This window comes from Strix uralensis, chromosome 6, assembly GCF_047716275.1.
Source record: "Strix uralensis isolate ZFMK-TIS-50842 chromosome 6, bStrUra1, whole genome shotgun sequence".
In the NCBI taxonomy this organism is placed as follows: Eukaryota; Metazoa; Chordata; class Aves; order Strigiformes; family Strigidae; genus Strix; species Strix uralensis.
Genome location: NC_133977.1, coordinates 38,247,909 through 38,265,733, shown reverse-complemented (window position 1 = coordinate 38,265,733; position 17,825 = coordinate 38,247,909). Strand labels below are relative to the sequence as shown.

Here is a 17,825-nt window from a genome sequence, read left to right as displayed (position 1 = left end):
AGGAGCAACATTTCATGCCAACAAAAAAAATATTCTGAGAACTATGTTTCTTGCTCTAGATTTGGCAGCAAATACATTCCTGTAACAACTGTGCTTATCCCAGTTCTGTTAAGAGTTATTCAAGCTCATGTTGTAGTTTGATTTATTCACAGGAGCTGCACAAGAACAAGAATTCGGATGGAGACCCTGATTCCTTTGTATGCAGAATCCTTTCATGCAGTTTTTCTTAGCTAACTGAAAATAATTATGATCATAAATCAAAATGCAAAATGCATTTGTCCTGGGTGTAATCTTAACAGGATACTTTAGTGACAGCTGTGCATTGTTAGAACTTAGTTTGAAACCTTGCAAATAGTAATTTCAGAACTTTACGTTCAGGTTAGTGACTCTGGTTTGGTAGCTCTGCAAAAGTGAAACTTGTATAGTCCTTTATTTCCAGTAATTTGCAGGAAGTTCAGCATTTATGTGGAGTCCACATTGCTGCTGCTTCTCCACCAGTTAAAATGTTTTCTTTTTTGTTTTTTTCTTTCATCATATTCAGATGGTAATTACAGTCATGCAATTTTTTAAACTAAGGAACTATAAAGGATACTGGTAAGGAATAACCAAGGAGTCATCTGCTCAAAACAAACACAAAGCTTCAGTTTGCTTCTGAAGTTTAACTACATTTTCCTGTGAAAACCCATCTGTGTTCACTGAGCTCTCTGAATCTGCCCAGCAGGAAAGAGGACTCAGGCTGTTGTTTTGGACCGAAGTGCAGGACTGGTTGCCCAAGGCTGCACACGCCTGTTGGGGGGTTAACCCCAGTGGGCAGCTAAGCACCATACAGCTGACGGGGAAGAGGAAAGGAAGAATAAAAGCAGGAAAACTTTGTGCTTCCACCCCGGGCCAGTCAATTCCCGGTGTATTGGACACCCCTCCAGGTGAAAGCAAACCGTGGCCTGCGCTCTGCTGCCAAAGGGATGGAGGAGAATGCATTGGCACATCCATTGTGGCACACCGCTGGGCTGCCCTGGACTCCAGTCCATACAGGGGTTCCAGCATGTCCCATACGGAGGTGTGATTTCATGCAGGCCACAGAGTCCACAGTTAACCTCCACCCCATACACCCTGCAGCCCACAATGGGTCCCCTTTGAGCATGTTCCTGTGTGCCAAAAAAAGAGCCTGAAAAAAACAAGTTTTCTTGACAGCCTTCTCCAGAGCGCACAACTTGCCCAAACAGATTTTAATTATTTCCTATTCCTTGTTTGGTTATTATCATTATCTGCATGCAGGCTCTGGGTAGATTTTTTTTTTTTTGTAGAGAGAAATTATGGAAAACCAGCAGAAATTATCTAGGGTGATTTATTATTTCTTTTAAAGTAAACAAGCCTCACAACTTGTGCACATATTTGCTAGTATGATCTCTCAAAATACGGAATTTATTCACTGCAAGTTTTTAAAAGTTATCAACTTACTTAGTTTCTTTGGATTTAAAAAGAGCATATAAAAGAGGATAAATTGTAAACAGTTGGGCAGTTTTTTCTTCTACTTTGTCACCTCTTCAGCCCTTAGCCATCTTCAAAAATTTTTTAAAAAAAGAAAAACCACCCTCAAAAAGGTGTAATTATGTACCAAAGCACAACAATCTCCATTAAAATAATCAACTTCCAAAAAAAGACTAACCCAGCCAGACCCTCTACTCTGACCCCTGCTGCAGGGAAGTGAGTGAACTATGCAGAGTTGAATCTTACACCCAACAAACCAAACTGCCAGGCAGCCTTTACAATTTTGCTGTTCAGACTCTTCACCATATGGCAGGTGCACCATAACACAAAGTAACGCTGCCGCAGGAAGCTTGTGCCACTAGCACTTTTTAAAGGGTTTCAGAACTGAAAGAGCATTGGCCCCTAGCTGTCTTAATTACAGCAAGATTCCCACTTTAGGCAGAGATTAATGACTTTGCAGGTGGCAGAGCAACCCTAAGTAATTTTTTATAGATATTGGAACGGTTCCTGCTGGCAGGCAACATGTGCCACCAGCTGCCATTCAGTAACGGCTGTCAGCCATGGCATCACTTGGCAAACGTTACCTTAGACCATCCTACCCACAAATGCAACGCTACAAACACAAAGCCAAGCGTCCAAACTAAAGCCTGACCCTCACCTGGTTTAATTTACACCCTTTTCACCTGAGGCTAGTCCTTCAGAAGCTGGAGGTGCAGCCTATCTAGTGGGTCTCGACACAGTGTAGGGGCTTCCACGGCTACGGGCTCCCTCAGCAGCAACCTGGGTGTACCAGTGCGGTTTTAACTCCAGTTAATGTAGCTGGCCTGCTTCTCCGGGGAACCGGGAAAGTTAATTGCAGGTAAAACTATGCTGAAGCCGCCCACGGCAGACACCTACATACTTATGGGACGCATTTCTCCACAAAAGGTTTAAGGCCTCCACAGCATTTACAAGCTTACTGGCAAAACCAAACCAACCAACCTGCAAAGCGGGCAAACCCCTCACAGAGTCCTGCCGCTGCCAGAATCTACCATCTCCGAGCCTTCCCCTTCCCGAGACAGGAACCCACCTCCCACAACCGCTCCGCCCTCAGCTCCGACACGCCCCTCGCCTTTGGCGCCAAAACGTCCGTGAGGGGAGAGGGAGCCGGGGCGGGGCTCGGCGAGACGGCGGCCGCCGATTGGTCGGCGGGGCGGGGCTCGGCGGGAAGACGGCCGCCGATTGGTCGGTGCGGCGGCTCACGTGGGGTGCGCTGTGGCGCGAACCGCTGTGGGGCCGAGTTGGGGGCTGGTGCGGCCGGGATGGACCTGGCGGTGGCGGCGGGGAACGCGGGCGCGGCGCAGCAGCACCACCAGCTCCGCGATGAGGTGGCCGAGAAGTGCCAGAAGTTGTTCCAGGACTTCTTAGAGGAGTGAGTGAGAGGGGCCGGGTCGGGCGGCGGGCGGGCAGGGCCGGCGGGAGGCGACGGGCCGCAAGCTCCTCACGGAGTGGGCCGCCATTTGGCGAGGGTGAGATCGTGTCAGGGCCTGTCACCCCAATCCCTCGTGTTTCAGTCAGAAAAGCTCTGCCATCGTTTGGGCCCACCGCTGAGGCCCTGCTCAGCTGTGAGGTGTCTACCTCGCGAGGGGCGCAGGAATGCTCCCCTGGTTGGCAAAATCTATCCCAAGCAGCTTTCAATGGGACTTTGTTAGGTGCATCTGTCCCCTTTTAACAAAGTTTTGTGACAGCCAGGTTGAAAATCTCTTTTGCGGCCTGTTTGTGACACCGTAATACGTCTGACTTCCTACGTTTTGTCTCCCGAGGGACTCTTAAGCAGCAAACAAGGGAACTGTTAACATCACCTTGAGGAACACAAAACAAAACCCGTTTTGCTGGTGTAGAGTCATTGTTAAGCCATAAATACAATTATGTGTGGCAAACCAGCTATATGAAATGCAGATCCAGTGCGTCTGTGCTGGGGTGTTCAGAGAACGGATGTAGTAAGGGGAGTGGAAGGAGAAATATTGTTGGAAAAGATGTTTGCAAGGGACTGTGGGGTGCTGTTGTTCTCTTGCACACTTCTTAATGTGTGCGATCCTTTTCTTCCCTTTCCTGAATTCAGAACTATTCAGTTGCAGCCTGATATGTAACTGTGAAACGTTTTCCTGAATCAGGTTCCAGAACAGCGATGGGGAGGCCAAATACTTGCGTGATGCAGAAGAACTGATTCGGCCAGAGCGGAACACATTGATTGTAAGCTTTGCAGATTTGGAGCAGTTCAATCAGCAGCTCTCTACCACTATTCAGGAAGAATTTTACAGGTAAAGTGTACAGATTATCTGAGAGCCGAGCAGTGCTGTGGTCTCAGGCCCATAACATCTTATATGTTATGTAAAAAAAAAGGTTTATCTGCTTTCTGTATCCTGAAAACATATTTAAGAATTTTTTTTTTTTACTGGATCAAAACTTACTTCTTAATGGATTCCTCTCTAGAAACCATTAGTTCACTAGGAAATTGCATTAAAGAAGTAGATGGTCAGTACAGAAATACAGAATAAACTCTAGAACTACTTGCTCTGAAAATATTTTATTGAACCAGTGTCTTATTTTGAGGATCTACTTCTTAATAGAAGGATAAAAGTGTCATAAAATGACACTTTAGAAAGTCTTTTCAGATAGTAAAGCAAATGACATTATTATGTCGTGATCTCATATTTAGCATATTTAGACTAGCTATTGTGTGTTCTTACACAATGTGGCAGTAAAAGCCATAACCTCGTAATGTATGACACCTGCCTTTGATGTAGTCTAAAGCAAAGAATGCATTTTGATAGCTTCTATAAAATTTGAATTTATTTTCTGTATTTCAGGGTTTACCCTTACCTCTGCCGAGCAGTAAAGACTTTTGCCAGAGATCATGGAAATGTTCCTTCAAACAAGGACTTCTATGTTGCATTCCAAGATCTACCTACCAGACACAAGTAAGATTAATTGCAGAAGCTTGTGCATTTTTACTACTGGAAAAAAGTGTCAAAGCATACTGAAAATGTTTTTGTTATATAGCGTGAAATGTACAGTTGACCAATGCAATTGTGAAGAAGCTTCCTGATCTTGTGCAGGATATTTTTTGAAACAGTTTTTCATTTCTGAATTGTATCAGATACTTATATTCATCATATTGCACAAACAAATGTAACTTCTCTAATTTAAAAAAATTATTTAGAGTATGTTGCTTTTGAAGTACTAGTGAAGTAACTTTTGCATTGGTTTGACCTTTAGTATTAATCTAAAAGTTTATGTAAAATCAAAAAATGAGACTACATTCTGGTAACTTTGTTTCTTTTTTCCATTGCAACTGTTCTCTAGTCACAGGCTCAATGAAACTATGTTGCCTTTTAGTATTTGGGTAGTCCCCTGGCCCTAAAAATCATGGAATCATAGAATACGAGGTTGGAAGGGACCTCAAGGATCATCTGGTCCAACCTTCCTTGGCAAAAGCATGGCCTAGGCAAGGTGGCCCAGCACCCTGTCCAGCTGAATTTTAGAAGTGTCCAATGTTGGGGAATCCACCACTTCCCTGGGGAGATTATTCCAGCGGCTGATCTCACTGTGAAATATTTCCCTCTTGTGTCCAATTGGAATCTCCCCAGAAGTAACCTGTACCCATTACCCCTCGTCTTTTCCATGTGACTCCCTGTACAAAGGGAGTCTCCATCTTTTTGTATCCACCCTTTAAATACTGGAATACGGTGATAAGGTCTCCCTAAGCCTTCTCCTCTCAAGGCTGAACAAACCCAGTTCTCTCAGCCTTTCCTCCCATGGCTGCCCAGTCCCTTGATCATCTTTGTGGCCCTTCTCTGGGCTCTCTCCAGCCCATCCACATCTTTCTTGTATAGCGGGGACCAAAACTAAACACAGGATTCCAGGTGTGGCCTGACAAGGGCTGAGTAGAGTGGGACAGTGACTTTTTTATCTCTGCTGGGCATGCCCTTGTTGATGCAGCCCAGCATCCTGTTGGTTTTCTTTGCTGCAGCAGCACATTTTTCACTCATATTGAGCTTGTTGTCCACCAGGACCCCCAGGTCCCTTTCACAGAGCTGCTCCCCAGCCGGGTAGATCCCAGCCTGTGCTGCATTCCTGGATTATGTTTTCCCAGGTGCAAGACCTTACACTTGTCCTTGTTGAACTTCATAAGGTTCTTGTTATCCCCCTCTTCCAGCCTATCCTGGTCTTCCTGCAGGGTGCCCCTCCCTTCCGCAGTGTCCACCTCCCCACTCAGTTTGGTATCACCAGCAAACTTCATCAGGGTACACGTGATCCCATCATCCAGGTCATTTATGAAGAGATTAAACAGCATTGGACTGTCAACTTAAGAATTTAATCCTTATGAATTTCTGTTTTAAACAGAATTCGAGAACTGACATCAGCAAAAATTGGCTCACTGATGCGTATCAGTGGACAGGTGGTACGTACCCACCCGGTCCATCCTGAGCTTGTAAGTGGAACCTTCTTGTGCCTTGACTGCCAGACAGTGATTAAAGATGTGGAACAGCAATTTAAATACACACAGCCAAACATCTGCAGAAACCCAGTCTGTGCCAATAGAAGGAGATTCCTGCTGGACACAAACAAATCAAGATTTGTTGATTTTCAAAAGGTACAGTGGCGAGGTTGGGGGATGATGACAAACAAGTTGGTGTTCCTGTGGTAGTTAAGGTGTTTTTGTACTGCAACCCATTGAAGGCAGTTAATTTTTGTTCTGACAACATCAAGAAAAGCCCTCAAGAAAAGGCACTGGAATTTCTGCAAATAGTTTCTTTCTGACTATGGAGGCTTATGTGTAAGCATGGGAAATTATGAGTAGTATCAAAGCAGTTTTGTTGCATGACATTTATTGTCTAAGTAAGGCACCGAAAACCCATATATTTGAGCCATTGTTAGTCTCATGTTACAGGTATATCATGTGTAGTTGTTTTAAACGAGTATGGAAAGAGGTGTGTTTTAGTATCTGCAGTGCTTTGTTCTTCCAGGTTGATTTACTCTGCCAGATCCTCAGCACTATATACCCTGCCGTAATATTTTGTGTCAGTCATATTACCTGGACTCTTCAAGTTGCTTTCCCCAGCCCTCAGAATTGTCATTGTGGCCCCTGTGTATCTATCCTCTTAAGTTTCTCCAAGACTCCTTACATACTGATTACTGAAGGGATTTTTGGTTGTTTGTCTTATTGTAAGAGGAATTTCATGACTGACATGGATGGTAGCAATCAAGTGGTACTTAAAATATTTACTAGCAACTTCACTTTTAAGCAGTTTCAAATTGGTGACATCCACTAAGTGCTTGATATTCTCTCCCTCCCCAGGTTCGCATTCAGGAGACGCAGGCCGAGCTGCCGCGTGGCAGCATTCCTCGCAGCGTGGAAGTGATCTTGCGTGCAGAAGCAGTGGAGTCTGCTCAGGCAGGTGACAAATGTGACTTCACAGGGTCACTGATTGTCGTGCCTGATGTGTCCCAGCTCTCAACACCAGGTTTGTTGCTACCACTCATGACCTCAATGACATGTCCCTCCTGTTTGTTTTGGGAACTACTGTTCTGACTCCTGCTCTCATGGCAGGGGTGCGCGCAGAAACCGGCTCCCGAGTGAGCGGGACAGAGGGCTATGAAACCGAAGGCATCCGAGGACTTCGTGCTCTTGGAGTCAGAGAGCTGTCATATAAACTGGTTTTTCTAGCTTGTTACGTTGCACCAACAAATCCACGGGTGAGTCTGGAAAGAAAATAGATTTAAAGCTATTGATGATTTCTGCTCTGTATGTTTTTACCTCAAATTAGGAAGCGAGAATGTGTAAAGCTTTAAATATGTATGTGTACCACCTTCCTGTGTATTTGACTGTCTTTATATTCTGATTGGATTTATATAACAAGTTCTTTTGTCTTATTGTTCATAGCAATTTTCTCAGATTTGATTATTTGCTAATGTTATCAGTTTTATTCTAAAGAGCTAACTGGTCCATTTATTTCTGTTCAGCTTTCATCCATTTCTGCAGCATTTCCTTTTCCTCTAGGAAATCCTACTGCTTCATTTTCTCACAGGGAAAACAGTGATCCTTCTCGTTCTCTCTGGTTTATCATGTAACATCTTGGGATGTTACTGCAACATAATGAGTAATTCTGACTATGGCTAGGTTTTAGCATGGTATGATATTTTAATCTGTAATTCTGCTAGCAGCTTCACTGTCACAGATGATAAAAATAGCATCTGTTATTTTCTGGGTGTGGAAGTTTCCTGCCTCATCCCAGAGTAATGGGACACCTTGTAAATTCCAGTTAATGAAGAATGCTTACAAAGGCAAATTTTAGCCAAAGGAAGCCATACTGGTTTACTCTCTTTCTGATCTCTGGACAAGCATCTCTCCTGGGTTTTTCTCACTAATTGAAGTTACACTCCATTGATTTTTGCCCCCTAGAAAACTGTTGGTTTTTAGAGGTATAAGGTGATGAACTTCCTTAACCTAAGGTCAGCTTTTCTGAGTATATTCCTCCGATTCAGTTTATAGAGCAAGTTTTTGTAACCTCCTGTCTGCAGCACTCACATTCAGTAGTGATCATGTTATTAATTTATTTTTTTTCCCTTTGTTTAGTTTGGTGGAAAAGAGCTGCGAGATGAAGAACAGACTGCAGAAAGCATTAAAAACCAAATGTCTGTGAAGGAGTGGGAAAAGGTTTTTGAAATGAGCCAAGATAAGAACCTTTACCATAATCTGTGCACCAGCCTCTTCCCCACTATCCATGGTAAGAGTCCAGTTGTTGCCTCAAAGAGGGAAGATTTCACTTGTGAAAATATTAATTCTTTTTGCTGTCCGTGTAGTGCCATTTTGGGAAAGCTTGAAAGTCCTATGGCAACTACCACAAACTATCCCCTCCAGCACTCATTTTACTAGAAAAGGAGAATTTATTTCCTGAGTACTTGCTCTGTTTAATCATTAAGGCCTGCAAGACTATTCAAAATAGTTGGGTTTGCTATTTGGTGATCTACTACTAAACCCTACAGTTGGATGTAAGCTTTATTGTATATGGGCTTCCTTCAAAAGATTTGAGGATTCCAAACATTTGTATGCTGTTGTGCACATGTGTGTGTGCAATTGGTTTTGGCTCAGAACTAGTTTGAGGATTTATGTTGGTTATGTCTGAAAAGTTTGATCAGCTGGATTTTGTCCATATTCTGAGCCACTGTAGCACGAAGGAATTCAGCTGCTTTCTGAGTCATTCTTCCCTGAAACTCTATCGAGCACATAAATGCAGTTTTAGTGGATGTTTAGCAAATAGGTAAATTCTGCATGGATGTGCCCAAATGCTCTAAAATTCTAGTGGGCTGGAGTTTTTTCTAAATAGGAAAAATGCGGTGTTTTCTTTGGATTTTCAGTTGAGTGGTTTTTTCTGTGGCAGGTAATGATGAAGTGAAACGTGGGGTCCTGCTGATGCTTTTTGGAGGGGTTCCTAAGACCACTTCAGAAGGCACTTCATTGCGTGGGGACATCAATGTTTGTGTTGTTGGTGATCCAAGTACAGCCAAGAGTCAATTTCTAAAGTAAGCATCTCATTAAAACTCAGTATTTAAATATTGTCCAGTGTGACTAAAGCTATAAATGTGTACTGTGCCTTTTCTATGTTAAACTGAGGAAAGGGAAGTAAAATATTTGAGAATATTTTCCAGGAATTATTTGGATGTGGTTGAATTATTTGAACAGGGCTGAAGCAAACTCACAAGCCCCTGTGGTAATAACAAATAATGAATTAAGACTTTTTTTTGTTGTTCAGGAAGTTACAAAACTATGAATTTCCAAATATATTCAAAAGACATTGAATATTAAAAATAGAAAAATTATTGCATATCTTAAAATATCAAAGATAGATGAAATAATTATTTTCTTTTCTATTTTTAGCTTAGTCTAAATTGGTAGGTCCCAACACTTCGGACAAATCGACAGCTATTAACCCTGAAAAATAATTATGAAGTAATTAGGTTTTATGCTACATCTTATGCTATAATTATTTTTTATTTAAAATTCTATTTAATATGGTTTTATTTTATTATGGTCCTTGTTTACCTCTGCATCATTCTCCATGAAGCTGAGGTCCTTGCAGCATACGCTGCAACTCAGAAATGTAGAAGCAGCACAGAAGCTGCCTTAGGCTGCCTGTGGTCTGTCTTGCCATTTCCTGCTATGAAGCCATTTGTTCCCTTGGGCTGACATTTACCTGACCTGTAAGGAGCTGTGTTAGCTTGTGAAGTCAGCAGAAAACTTGTGGGAGGAGGTCTGGATTGTTTTTTCTGTTACGGGTGAGTAACAGACCTGTGATAGACTGCAGTTAGATAAAGATTACTTTCCAAGGCTTGCTCAAAGATCATTAGATGTGGGAGGGCCTACCTAAATATTAATTTCTTCCTGAAGGACGGAACAAGTCCTGGCCTGAGAGGTTGAAAGCAGCACTGCATTACAGTTATCTTGTTTCTGCAGGTTTTAATCTGGCCTTTTAATTTTCTGAAACAAGATTCCTCACTGTAATTTCTCTCCATAGGCATGTGGATGAGTTCAGTCCTCGTGCTGTATACACCAGTGGAAAAGCCTCCAGTGCTGCTGGTCTAACAGCGGCTGTTGTAAAAGACGAAGAGTCTCATGAATTTGTCATTGAAGCTGGAGCACTTATGCTGGCGGATAATGTGAGTCCAGGAACTAGAGAGGTTCCTGCCTCCCTGGAATGGTTTTGATTAATGACCAGGAGCCCCAAATTGCCTTAATGATGCTTTTTTCCCAGAAGTGATTGAGTTTGGGTAACTTATTTTTTATTCTTCTGATGCAGGGGGTTTGTTGCATTGATGAATTTGACAAAATGGACATGCGGGATCAAGTGGCCATTCATGAAGCAATGGAGCAGCAGACTATATCCATTACTAAAGCAGGAGTAAAGGTAGCTTGCGCTGTTCCTCTGGCTGTGGAATCTGTACGATTGTCTAACTGTTTATTACATGTACTGATCTAGCATCATCTGTCAGATTTTTGTGTCAGCTCTGCAGCTGCCTCACTGGCAGGACAGAGATCACTTCCCTGCAAAGTTTTTGGGCTACATACCCAAGAAAGATCAGAAATGTTACTGAAAGGAAAAAAGAGAATAGTAGTGGACAGGCAATAGAAAAGGGGAAAATCCTAACCTCAAAGTAACCCCAAAAGAGGATGTAGACTTGTGTGTGTTTGTAGAAGTAAAGTAAGTATTTGCACTGTTAAAACCTGGGTGTTGTGAAAAGCAATCTTAAGGACTTGTTTCAGTATTGTTGGCAAGAGTGGGACAATGTTAAAATATTGATTCATCAGACTGTGTCTTGGGGCAGAGACCTGGCTAGAAAGGACTGGTCAGAAGTGTTTGGGCTCTTCTGAGAAGTGATTGTTGTAATGTCTCCATTGAAACTCCATCTAAAAGATATTATGCTGACCCATTCAAATTACAATGACTTCGTTTAGCAAGTGGTCACAGGTTTTGGCTTTTTTTTCGTTTTCAGGCTACCCTGAATGCCAGGACCTCCATTTTGGCTGCAGCAAACCCAGTTGGTGGGCGCTATGACAGATCCAAGTCACTGAAACAGAATATAAACCTGTCAGCTCCCATCATGTCTCGGTTTGATCTCTTCTTCATCCTTGTGGATGAATGTAATGAGGTAATTTTAAGGAATTGTAGAATAATTTATGTCAGAAAAGACTTCTGGAGGTCTCTAGCCTAACCACACGCTCAAAGCAGATCATTGAGAACAGGTTGCCAAGACCTTGATCTGGAGAGTTTTGACTCTCTCCAAGGATGGAGATTCTGCAGCTTCTCTAGGCCCCCTACTGCAATGTTTGACAACTCTCGTGTGTTTAAAAAATAATAATAACTTCTATATCTAATCAGAATTTCTCATGGTTCAGTTTGTGTCGGTTGCCTCTTGTCAATCTGAACCTCTAAGAACAATCTGGCTCCATCACATCTATACTTGCCAATGAGGCAGTTGCTTTCTTTCCAAGCTGAACAGGCCCAGCTCTTTCAGCCTCTCCTCATACATCATGTGCTTCTGGCCTCACCATTTTGGTGGCCCTCTGAAATCTTAGGTGAAGCTGATCTCATGAGAGCGTCTTGCTTCTGCTTTTCTTTTGTCTGCAAAGTTAGAAGCTGGCAGTACAAATTTGAACATGCTCTGCTGAATACAAGGATACTGCCTTTTCATCTTGTAGTGATTTGACCTGCAAACTTAACACCATTAGTCATTTTTACAAATGGCTGGTCACTAAGGCTGAGACTGCTACCACCTGTCTATGTGGCATTTGCCTTGGGAACGCATGAGATACAGAGATTAATGTTGGTTCGGCGCTATTCTCTCCACTGTTTTGCTCACAGTGATTGTCTAATTGAGAAGGGACTGATGAAAGAGACAGAGTAGGCTGAAAAAGGAAAAAGCAGTTCCCACGCTACAAAGTGCTTCTTTCTGCCTCTTCTATGGCTAACTTGTAACCCAGGAGAGTTCCAAGAGGTTATAAATCCTAAAACTGCCTTTTATTCCTTCTCTGCTATGTTTCCGTGTATTAAAAACCTCCAGGGCATTCTCCTGGACCTTCTGGCAGAGAGTCTGGCTTCTGGAAGGACTAGCTCTGCCATGAGGAGTGCAAGCGAGGGAGGGAAATGGGAAGGAAGAATATAGCTGTTGTTTTGACATTTGGCTGATGTTGTGAAAGTGGTCTGACAGCAATAATATCCCAGGTGACCGATTACGCCATTGCCAGACGCATAGTGGATCTGCATTCCAGAGTAGAAGAATCTGTTGATCGTGTCTATTCATTAGACGATATCAGAAGGTATCTGCTGTTTGCAAGACAGTTTAAACCAAAGGTAATTCTACGTTCTTGTATAAGTTGGTCTGTATGAGGAGGTCCAAAGGAATTGTCATTTGGTATTATGCTTTTTTCCAGAAAATGCAAAGACACTAGGTGTAGTGTTCTCTCAAGAAAGGAGTCATAAACTCAGCTATTATCTAGAAACACAGCATATTCTGGAGCCATGTACTCTTTTTGTTGAACTCCAGGAACCCACCCAGCCCAGCTGAGACTGTGTTATAATAAATAGTCTTAACTGCTTTGGTGGCAGCTCTTAACCTCTGTCTAGAACGACTGAGGGGTCATTTCATAGCTTTCTCACACCTCAAGGGCATGGGTTATTCAACATGGCTGCTGCAGAGATTTTTGTATTTTATTGACTTATTGCTTAAGCATTTTTTTTGGTCTTTATTTTAAAAGGGTATTGTTTCTCAATATTTCTTTGCTTTCTTTGTGGTAAAATACAGAACATGGGAAGCTGCTCTAACTACAATTTTTTGTGGTATATCCAAATAGCAACTTGGCTGGGCTATGTGTTAGATTTTTCAGAAGTTATTCTAATGGAGTTCTCAAATGGAAGGAGAGGACACCCTCCCTTACAGAGTTTTGAAAATTTATTTCATTTCCACGTGGTGGGGAGTTTGTTTTCCAGCTGAATCTGTGTGTGTGCAGATAGACTCAAGTTAAAAAGCGTGTACCCAAAGCTGTAGTCAGTGTTAGTAAGTGGAGCGTATGCTTGTGTGTGTGTTTGCATGCAGAATGAAAGGTGAATAAACGTAGAACAATCTAGTAGAGACACACGTGAATTATGCCTGGAAGCAAGTCAGTGGAACAGAAAAATAGAAATGATCAAAAATTGCTGTAAAAGAATTATGTGTCAATGTACTTACACTTACTGTAATACCACCCTTACTGTAATTATTACAGTGTAATTATAACATGTGGTTGTCATTATATATAGTATGTGTGATAGTATAGAATATTTCAGCGAAAAGCAGTAATTAGTAGAGAAAAGTCTTGAAACTGCCAGTCTCATTCAAGAAGCATAAACTTTAGTGCTTTTATCATGGCTAATTGTCATACTGTCTTATGTCACAAAGATATCTAAGGAGTCTGAGGACTTTATAGTGGAGCAGTATAAACGACTACGGCAGCGTGATGGCTCTGGAGTGGCCAGGTCATCCTGGAGAATCACAGTGCGACAGTTGGAAAGCATGATTCGGCTGTCTGAAGCTATGGCCCGTATGCACTGCTGTGATGAGGTATCAGGGTTTTGATGAAAGATTGTATAAATGTTTATATAAATGTTGTAGGAGTTCTGGCTTTGCTATTTGTCTATGGTATTGTACATATTTATATCCTGTGGGTAAGCAGCAGAGCTTGGATCATGTTTTCACTTGGGATATGGTCATACTCAGTCTGAATTTGTACACCAGAAATACTGGGTTTAAGGTATGTCTTGTAAAACTGAGATCAGCTGGTCCAAGCAGAGATCATGCATGTTTTTGCATTACAGTGTTATCAGCACTCTCAGCCTGTCAGATCATGACAAATAAGAAGGACAATCATCTGTCAATATCAGCCAGGGCTGTTGGCAGTGTCTTTCCTAATCTTGCATAGTTTGTAATCTCTCACAGCTCTCTTCCATCTGCAATCTAAAAAGCCAAAGTTCATCAAAGTATCTGAACCTCCCAAAGTGTACCTGTGTTTGTGATCCGAACTCCTCCTCATGTCAACCAGTGTTGAAGTGTACATTGTGTTATGGCTATTAACTGTAGTATGACTATTATCCATCTAGTCCCTGCTTTAAAACTCAGCAGGCATTTTGAAATGTTGATTAGGGGTTATGTGACACATGCAGTGATAGAAATTTGCTCACTGGTAGTGTAAGAAGGACACCCATTGTGTTCTTTTTAATTAAATTCATCCTATAAAGAAACATAGCTTTTAGTGTATGGTTCAGCTAGAGATGATTTTTCCAGTTTTTGCTTTTCAATTCTGGAGGAGAGTCTCATTAATTACTTTTTTTTTTTTTTCATATTGTTTCTGTTCAGACCCATTTCTTCCATGTTTCTTGCTCCACTGATCTTTCTTCAAAATGTTCTTGGCCTAAGTAAAAATTTTATCACCTCCACATGATTGCTAAAGCCTGAAAGATTTATCAGGCTGCTTATTCCCTCCAAAACCTTGTGTGAACTCAGAGTACTTGTAGTGGGGTGTAATTTGACTTGGAGAGTCTTTACTGCTTAGAACTACTCAGGTGAGATGGGTAGAAAGACCCTTTGGCAGAGTCAGGGGTGAATTTTTGGAGTTATTGGGGAAAATAACACTAGAAGAGCCACAGTGCCTATTTAATACATCTTTTTTCAAATCTTCCCCAGGTTCACCCGAAACATGTGAAGGAAGCTTTCAGGCTTCTAAATAAGTCCATCATTAGAGTTGAGACTCCAGACATCAATTTAGACCAAGATGATGAACAGCAAATGGAGGATCAAGACGACCAAGATGGAGTCAATGGTAAATTACTTGTAGAGAATTTTTTCAATAGGGAAGGTCCTTCAGCCTTTACAGCTTACCTTGTTTGAGTACATGCCTCTATTCAGTTTCTCACCTGTTTCTCATCTCACAAGATCTAGGAATCTTGACTCTTATTCAGCCTCCTTTTGGGTCAGCCACTCACCTGACTAGTCAATGCAACACTCTTCAGTGGCTCAGAGTATTAAGCAGTTAAAAGATGTTACAGATTTAAACCTGGGTGTGTGTCCAAACAGGTGAGGCAGAAGCTCCAGCTGGGGTCAACGGCCCTGTGAATGGGATCAATGGCCATTCTGAGGATGTGAACAAGGATGCCGCACCCAAAGCTTCTCTTAGACTGGGTTTCTCTGAGTATCGACGAATTTCTAATCTCCTGGTGCTGCACCTCAGGAAAGCAGAGGAAGGTAAGGTTTTATTGATTAAAAAGATGGCAGACCCTGAATTCAGGGAGCAACTGTTACTACATCTCATGCTGTTGTACTTTGGATTTTCATTCCTGCTGAGACACCAAACTTGTTAGGTCAGGTGTGACCCTGTACCCAAGTGGCTATACTACATCTGATGATGCAAATACGACTTCTTTGGACTTTCTAGCTCTGGTATCTTAGTCATCTATCAAAACCCAGAAAGTTCAGGAGCATGTCAACAGAGCAGATCCAGAGAAGGATTTGTAGCATATGCTGGTTTAACCCAGCTAGAAAAGTCAGCAGCACTGAAAACTGTAGCAAGAGCTTTAATGTTTGCCAGCAAACAGAGCCTAAAGTATATTATTTAATCAGTATGTGCCAAATGGCTGCATCATTTCTTGGGGAGATAAAGTATTTCATCTGCAATGAGACTACTCCTGTAATGAAATGCAGCAGTAGTCTCATAGCATATACCAGCGCTACTAAGTTTTTGCAAGAGTATGGAGACTATAATATCTGTTCAAAATGCTGAGTATATGTAGAAGGATGACAGCTTCAGCTTTGTGTGACAGTGATTTTCTTTTGCTCTTACTTAGAGGAAAGTTGTATGAGTCCTTATGGCTGCTTTTTCTCAACACTGAAGGCTGATGTGGTTGCTGGGCTGCTTATTTAATTTGTAAGCCACTTGGATGCATAGAACTGAAAGCTTCAATTCTCAATATAAATACCTCCTATTAAACCATGATACAACAGTCTCCTGTACAAAACATGATTATATAAGAAACAGAAGGTCAGATGTTTCTTAAACATATTAAAAAGCATGTTTCTGTCTTCAGCATTGTAAATGTTAACATATAAATCCTCTTCTTGTGCTTTGAATGGTATCTTACTGCTGCTGTGTTTGTGCAAATTATTTTCTTTGCAGAAGAGGATGATTCATCATTAAAGAAGAGTGAACTTATTAATTGGTATCTAAAGGAAATTGAATCTGAAATAGAATCTGAAGAAGAACTAATAAATAAAAAGAAGATCATAGAGAGAGTCATTCACCGACTTACACATTATGTAAGTATAGAGATGGGTGGATAGTGAAAAAAGATGTTAACTTACATTGTGCAATGTGTGGTGGAATATATTCCTAACTTGGGAAATGTGTTTTGTGATTCTGTGTTATTGACTGATGGAGTATAAAGGCCTTCTTTGTTTAATATTTGTTAAAAATAATTATAGAAAAAACACTGAAATAAATTAGAGGTGTGTATGAGTAAAAGTTCAAGGCACCATATTATGTCCCTATAGAAGTGTAAGTGGTATTGTCTGTATTTCTATGGTATTAGTTATGCATTAGGATACAGAAATACAAGCAACACTTTATTCAATGGGTAGCTTTGAGTCACGGGGGCACTAGGGCAGTTTGGAGGAAGAAGTATGAAAATGTAAAATACTTCTCATTTTTAAAGATACAAAACTGCTAGAGGGAGGTATTCCCAGAAAGCATACTACATATAAGAGCTTTCCACTGAAGGTAATTCTTAAGATTAGGAATGTGTCAAAGAGGGAATTCACAATTAAAAGGGTTAAATAATTCATCAATAAGAGGTGCTACCAGTATAAAAAGGACATCACCTACAACCAGTACAAGCAATCCTTTCTGTTGTTGTTTGAAAACAAATATTTGTCTGTTGCAGGACCACATTCTGATAGAACTGTCACAGTCAGGACTGAGAGGATCCAGAGAAGAGGAGACTTTTGATGAAGATCCATACCTGGTTGTCAACCCAAACTATCTGTTGGAAGACTAAGGGCTGAGAACTAGATCGTAGAGCTGACGAGTTACATGTTGGCAAATGCATTCTTTTCTGCATTCTTGCAATGGTTGGTGTATAGCTGACATCTTAACTTCCTATGAATGCTTTACTGTGGAAAAAGCGCCAATGTGCGGTTAGTAATATATGATTGCTCATTTACACTGAGCATACCCAGAAAGTTTTTAAAGAAATGACACACATACTAGTTTCATTATTAATTCTGGGTTTCACTGACATCATTCAGATGCAGAGGCAGAATCATTCAATAATTCTTTTCAGCATCAAACTATGTAGATGCTTCTGTTTTAAACAAGAGGAATTTTGCATTGTTCTTCTATTGTCTTTAGTAGACTTATGCTATAGGTTTTTACTGGTTTTCTTATTAACATAAATAAAATATTATTAAATGTCTGAAGGTGTCTGGGGGTGGATTTCTTGTTACTTGTATGCAGGATTGCTGTTTTTTCTGCCTGTGCTTTGAGGCTGAAAAAGTAGTGATCTAAATGTTTTAATGTCTTAAGAAAGATTAAATTTCCTGAATAACAGATGCTACTTTTTAAGAAGTTTTTTTAACTTCTAGCAACGGATAATGAGAAACTCTGATTGCTTCTCTTTCTTTTTAGATGAACTAAAGATGTGTATGCTCCTGTTACATATGTAAAATAGAAAATTGAAAATAGCCAAGCCCAAAGCAAGGCTTTAAGTCAGGAG

At 41.2% G+C, this 17,825-nt stretch overlaps 1 protein-coding gene across 1 annotated transcript; it reads left to right on the top strand.

The window, feature by feature from the left end:
• Positions 1-2,784: 2,784 nt before the first annotated feature.
• Positions 2,785-17,529, top strand: MCM6 (minichromosome maintenance complex component 6). Its single transcript, XM_074873755.1, has 17 exons — positions 2,785-2,899; positions 3,642-3,788; positions 4,338-4,448; positions 5,875-6,124; positions 6,830-6,995; positions 7,082-7,227; positions 8,108-8,258; positions 8,913-9,054; positions 10,047-10,188; positions 10,329-10,436; positions 11,023-11,178; positions 12,252-12,380; positions 13,465-13,626; positions 14,746-14,881; positions 15,136-15,303; positions 16,232-16,371; positions 16,995-17,529. Exons 1-17 carry the CDS (start codon positions 2,790-2,792, stop codon positions 17,106-17,108), a joined length of 2,478 nt encoding a protein of 825 aa, XP_074729856.1. The 5' UTR covers positions 2,785-2,789; the 3' UTR covers positions 17,109-17,529.
• Positions 17,530-17,825: the final 296 nt, after the last annotated feature.

Excerpts from the sequence above, each read along its gene's own strand:
- MCM6 (XM_074873755.1), top strand. The coding sequence starts at position 2,790 with ATGGACCTGGCGGTGGCGGCGGGGAACGCGGGCGCGGCGCAGCAGCAC. Across the intron at positions 3,789-4,337 it reads ATTCAGGAAGAATTTTACAG|GGTTTACCCTTACCTCTGCC; the intron begins GTAAAGTGTACA and ends TCTGTATTTCAG. Across the intron at positions 8,259-8,912 it reads CCTCTTCCCCACTATCCATG|GTAATGATGAAGTGAAACGT; the intron begins GTAAGAGTCCAG and ends TTTCTGTGGCAG.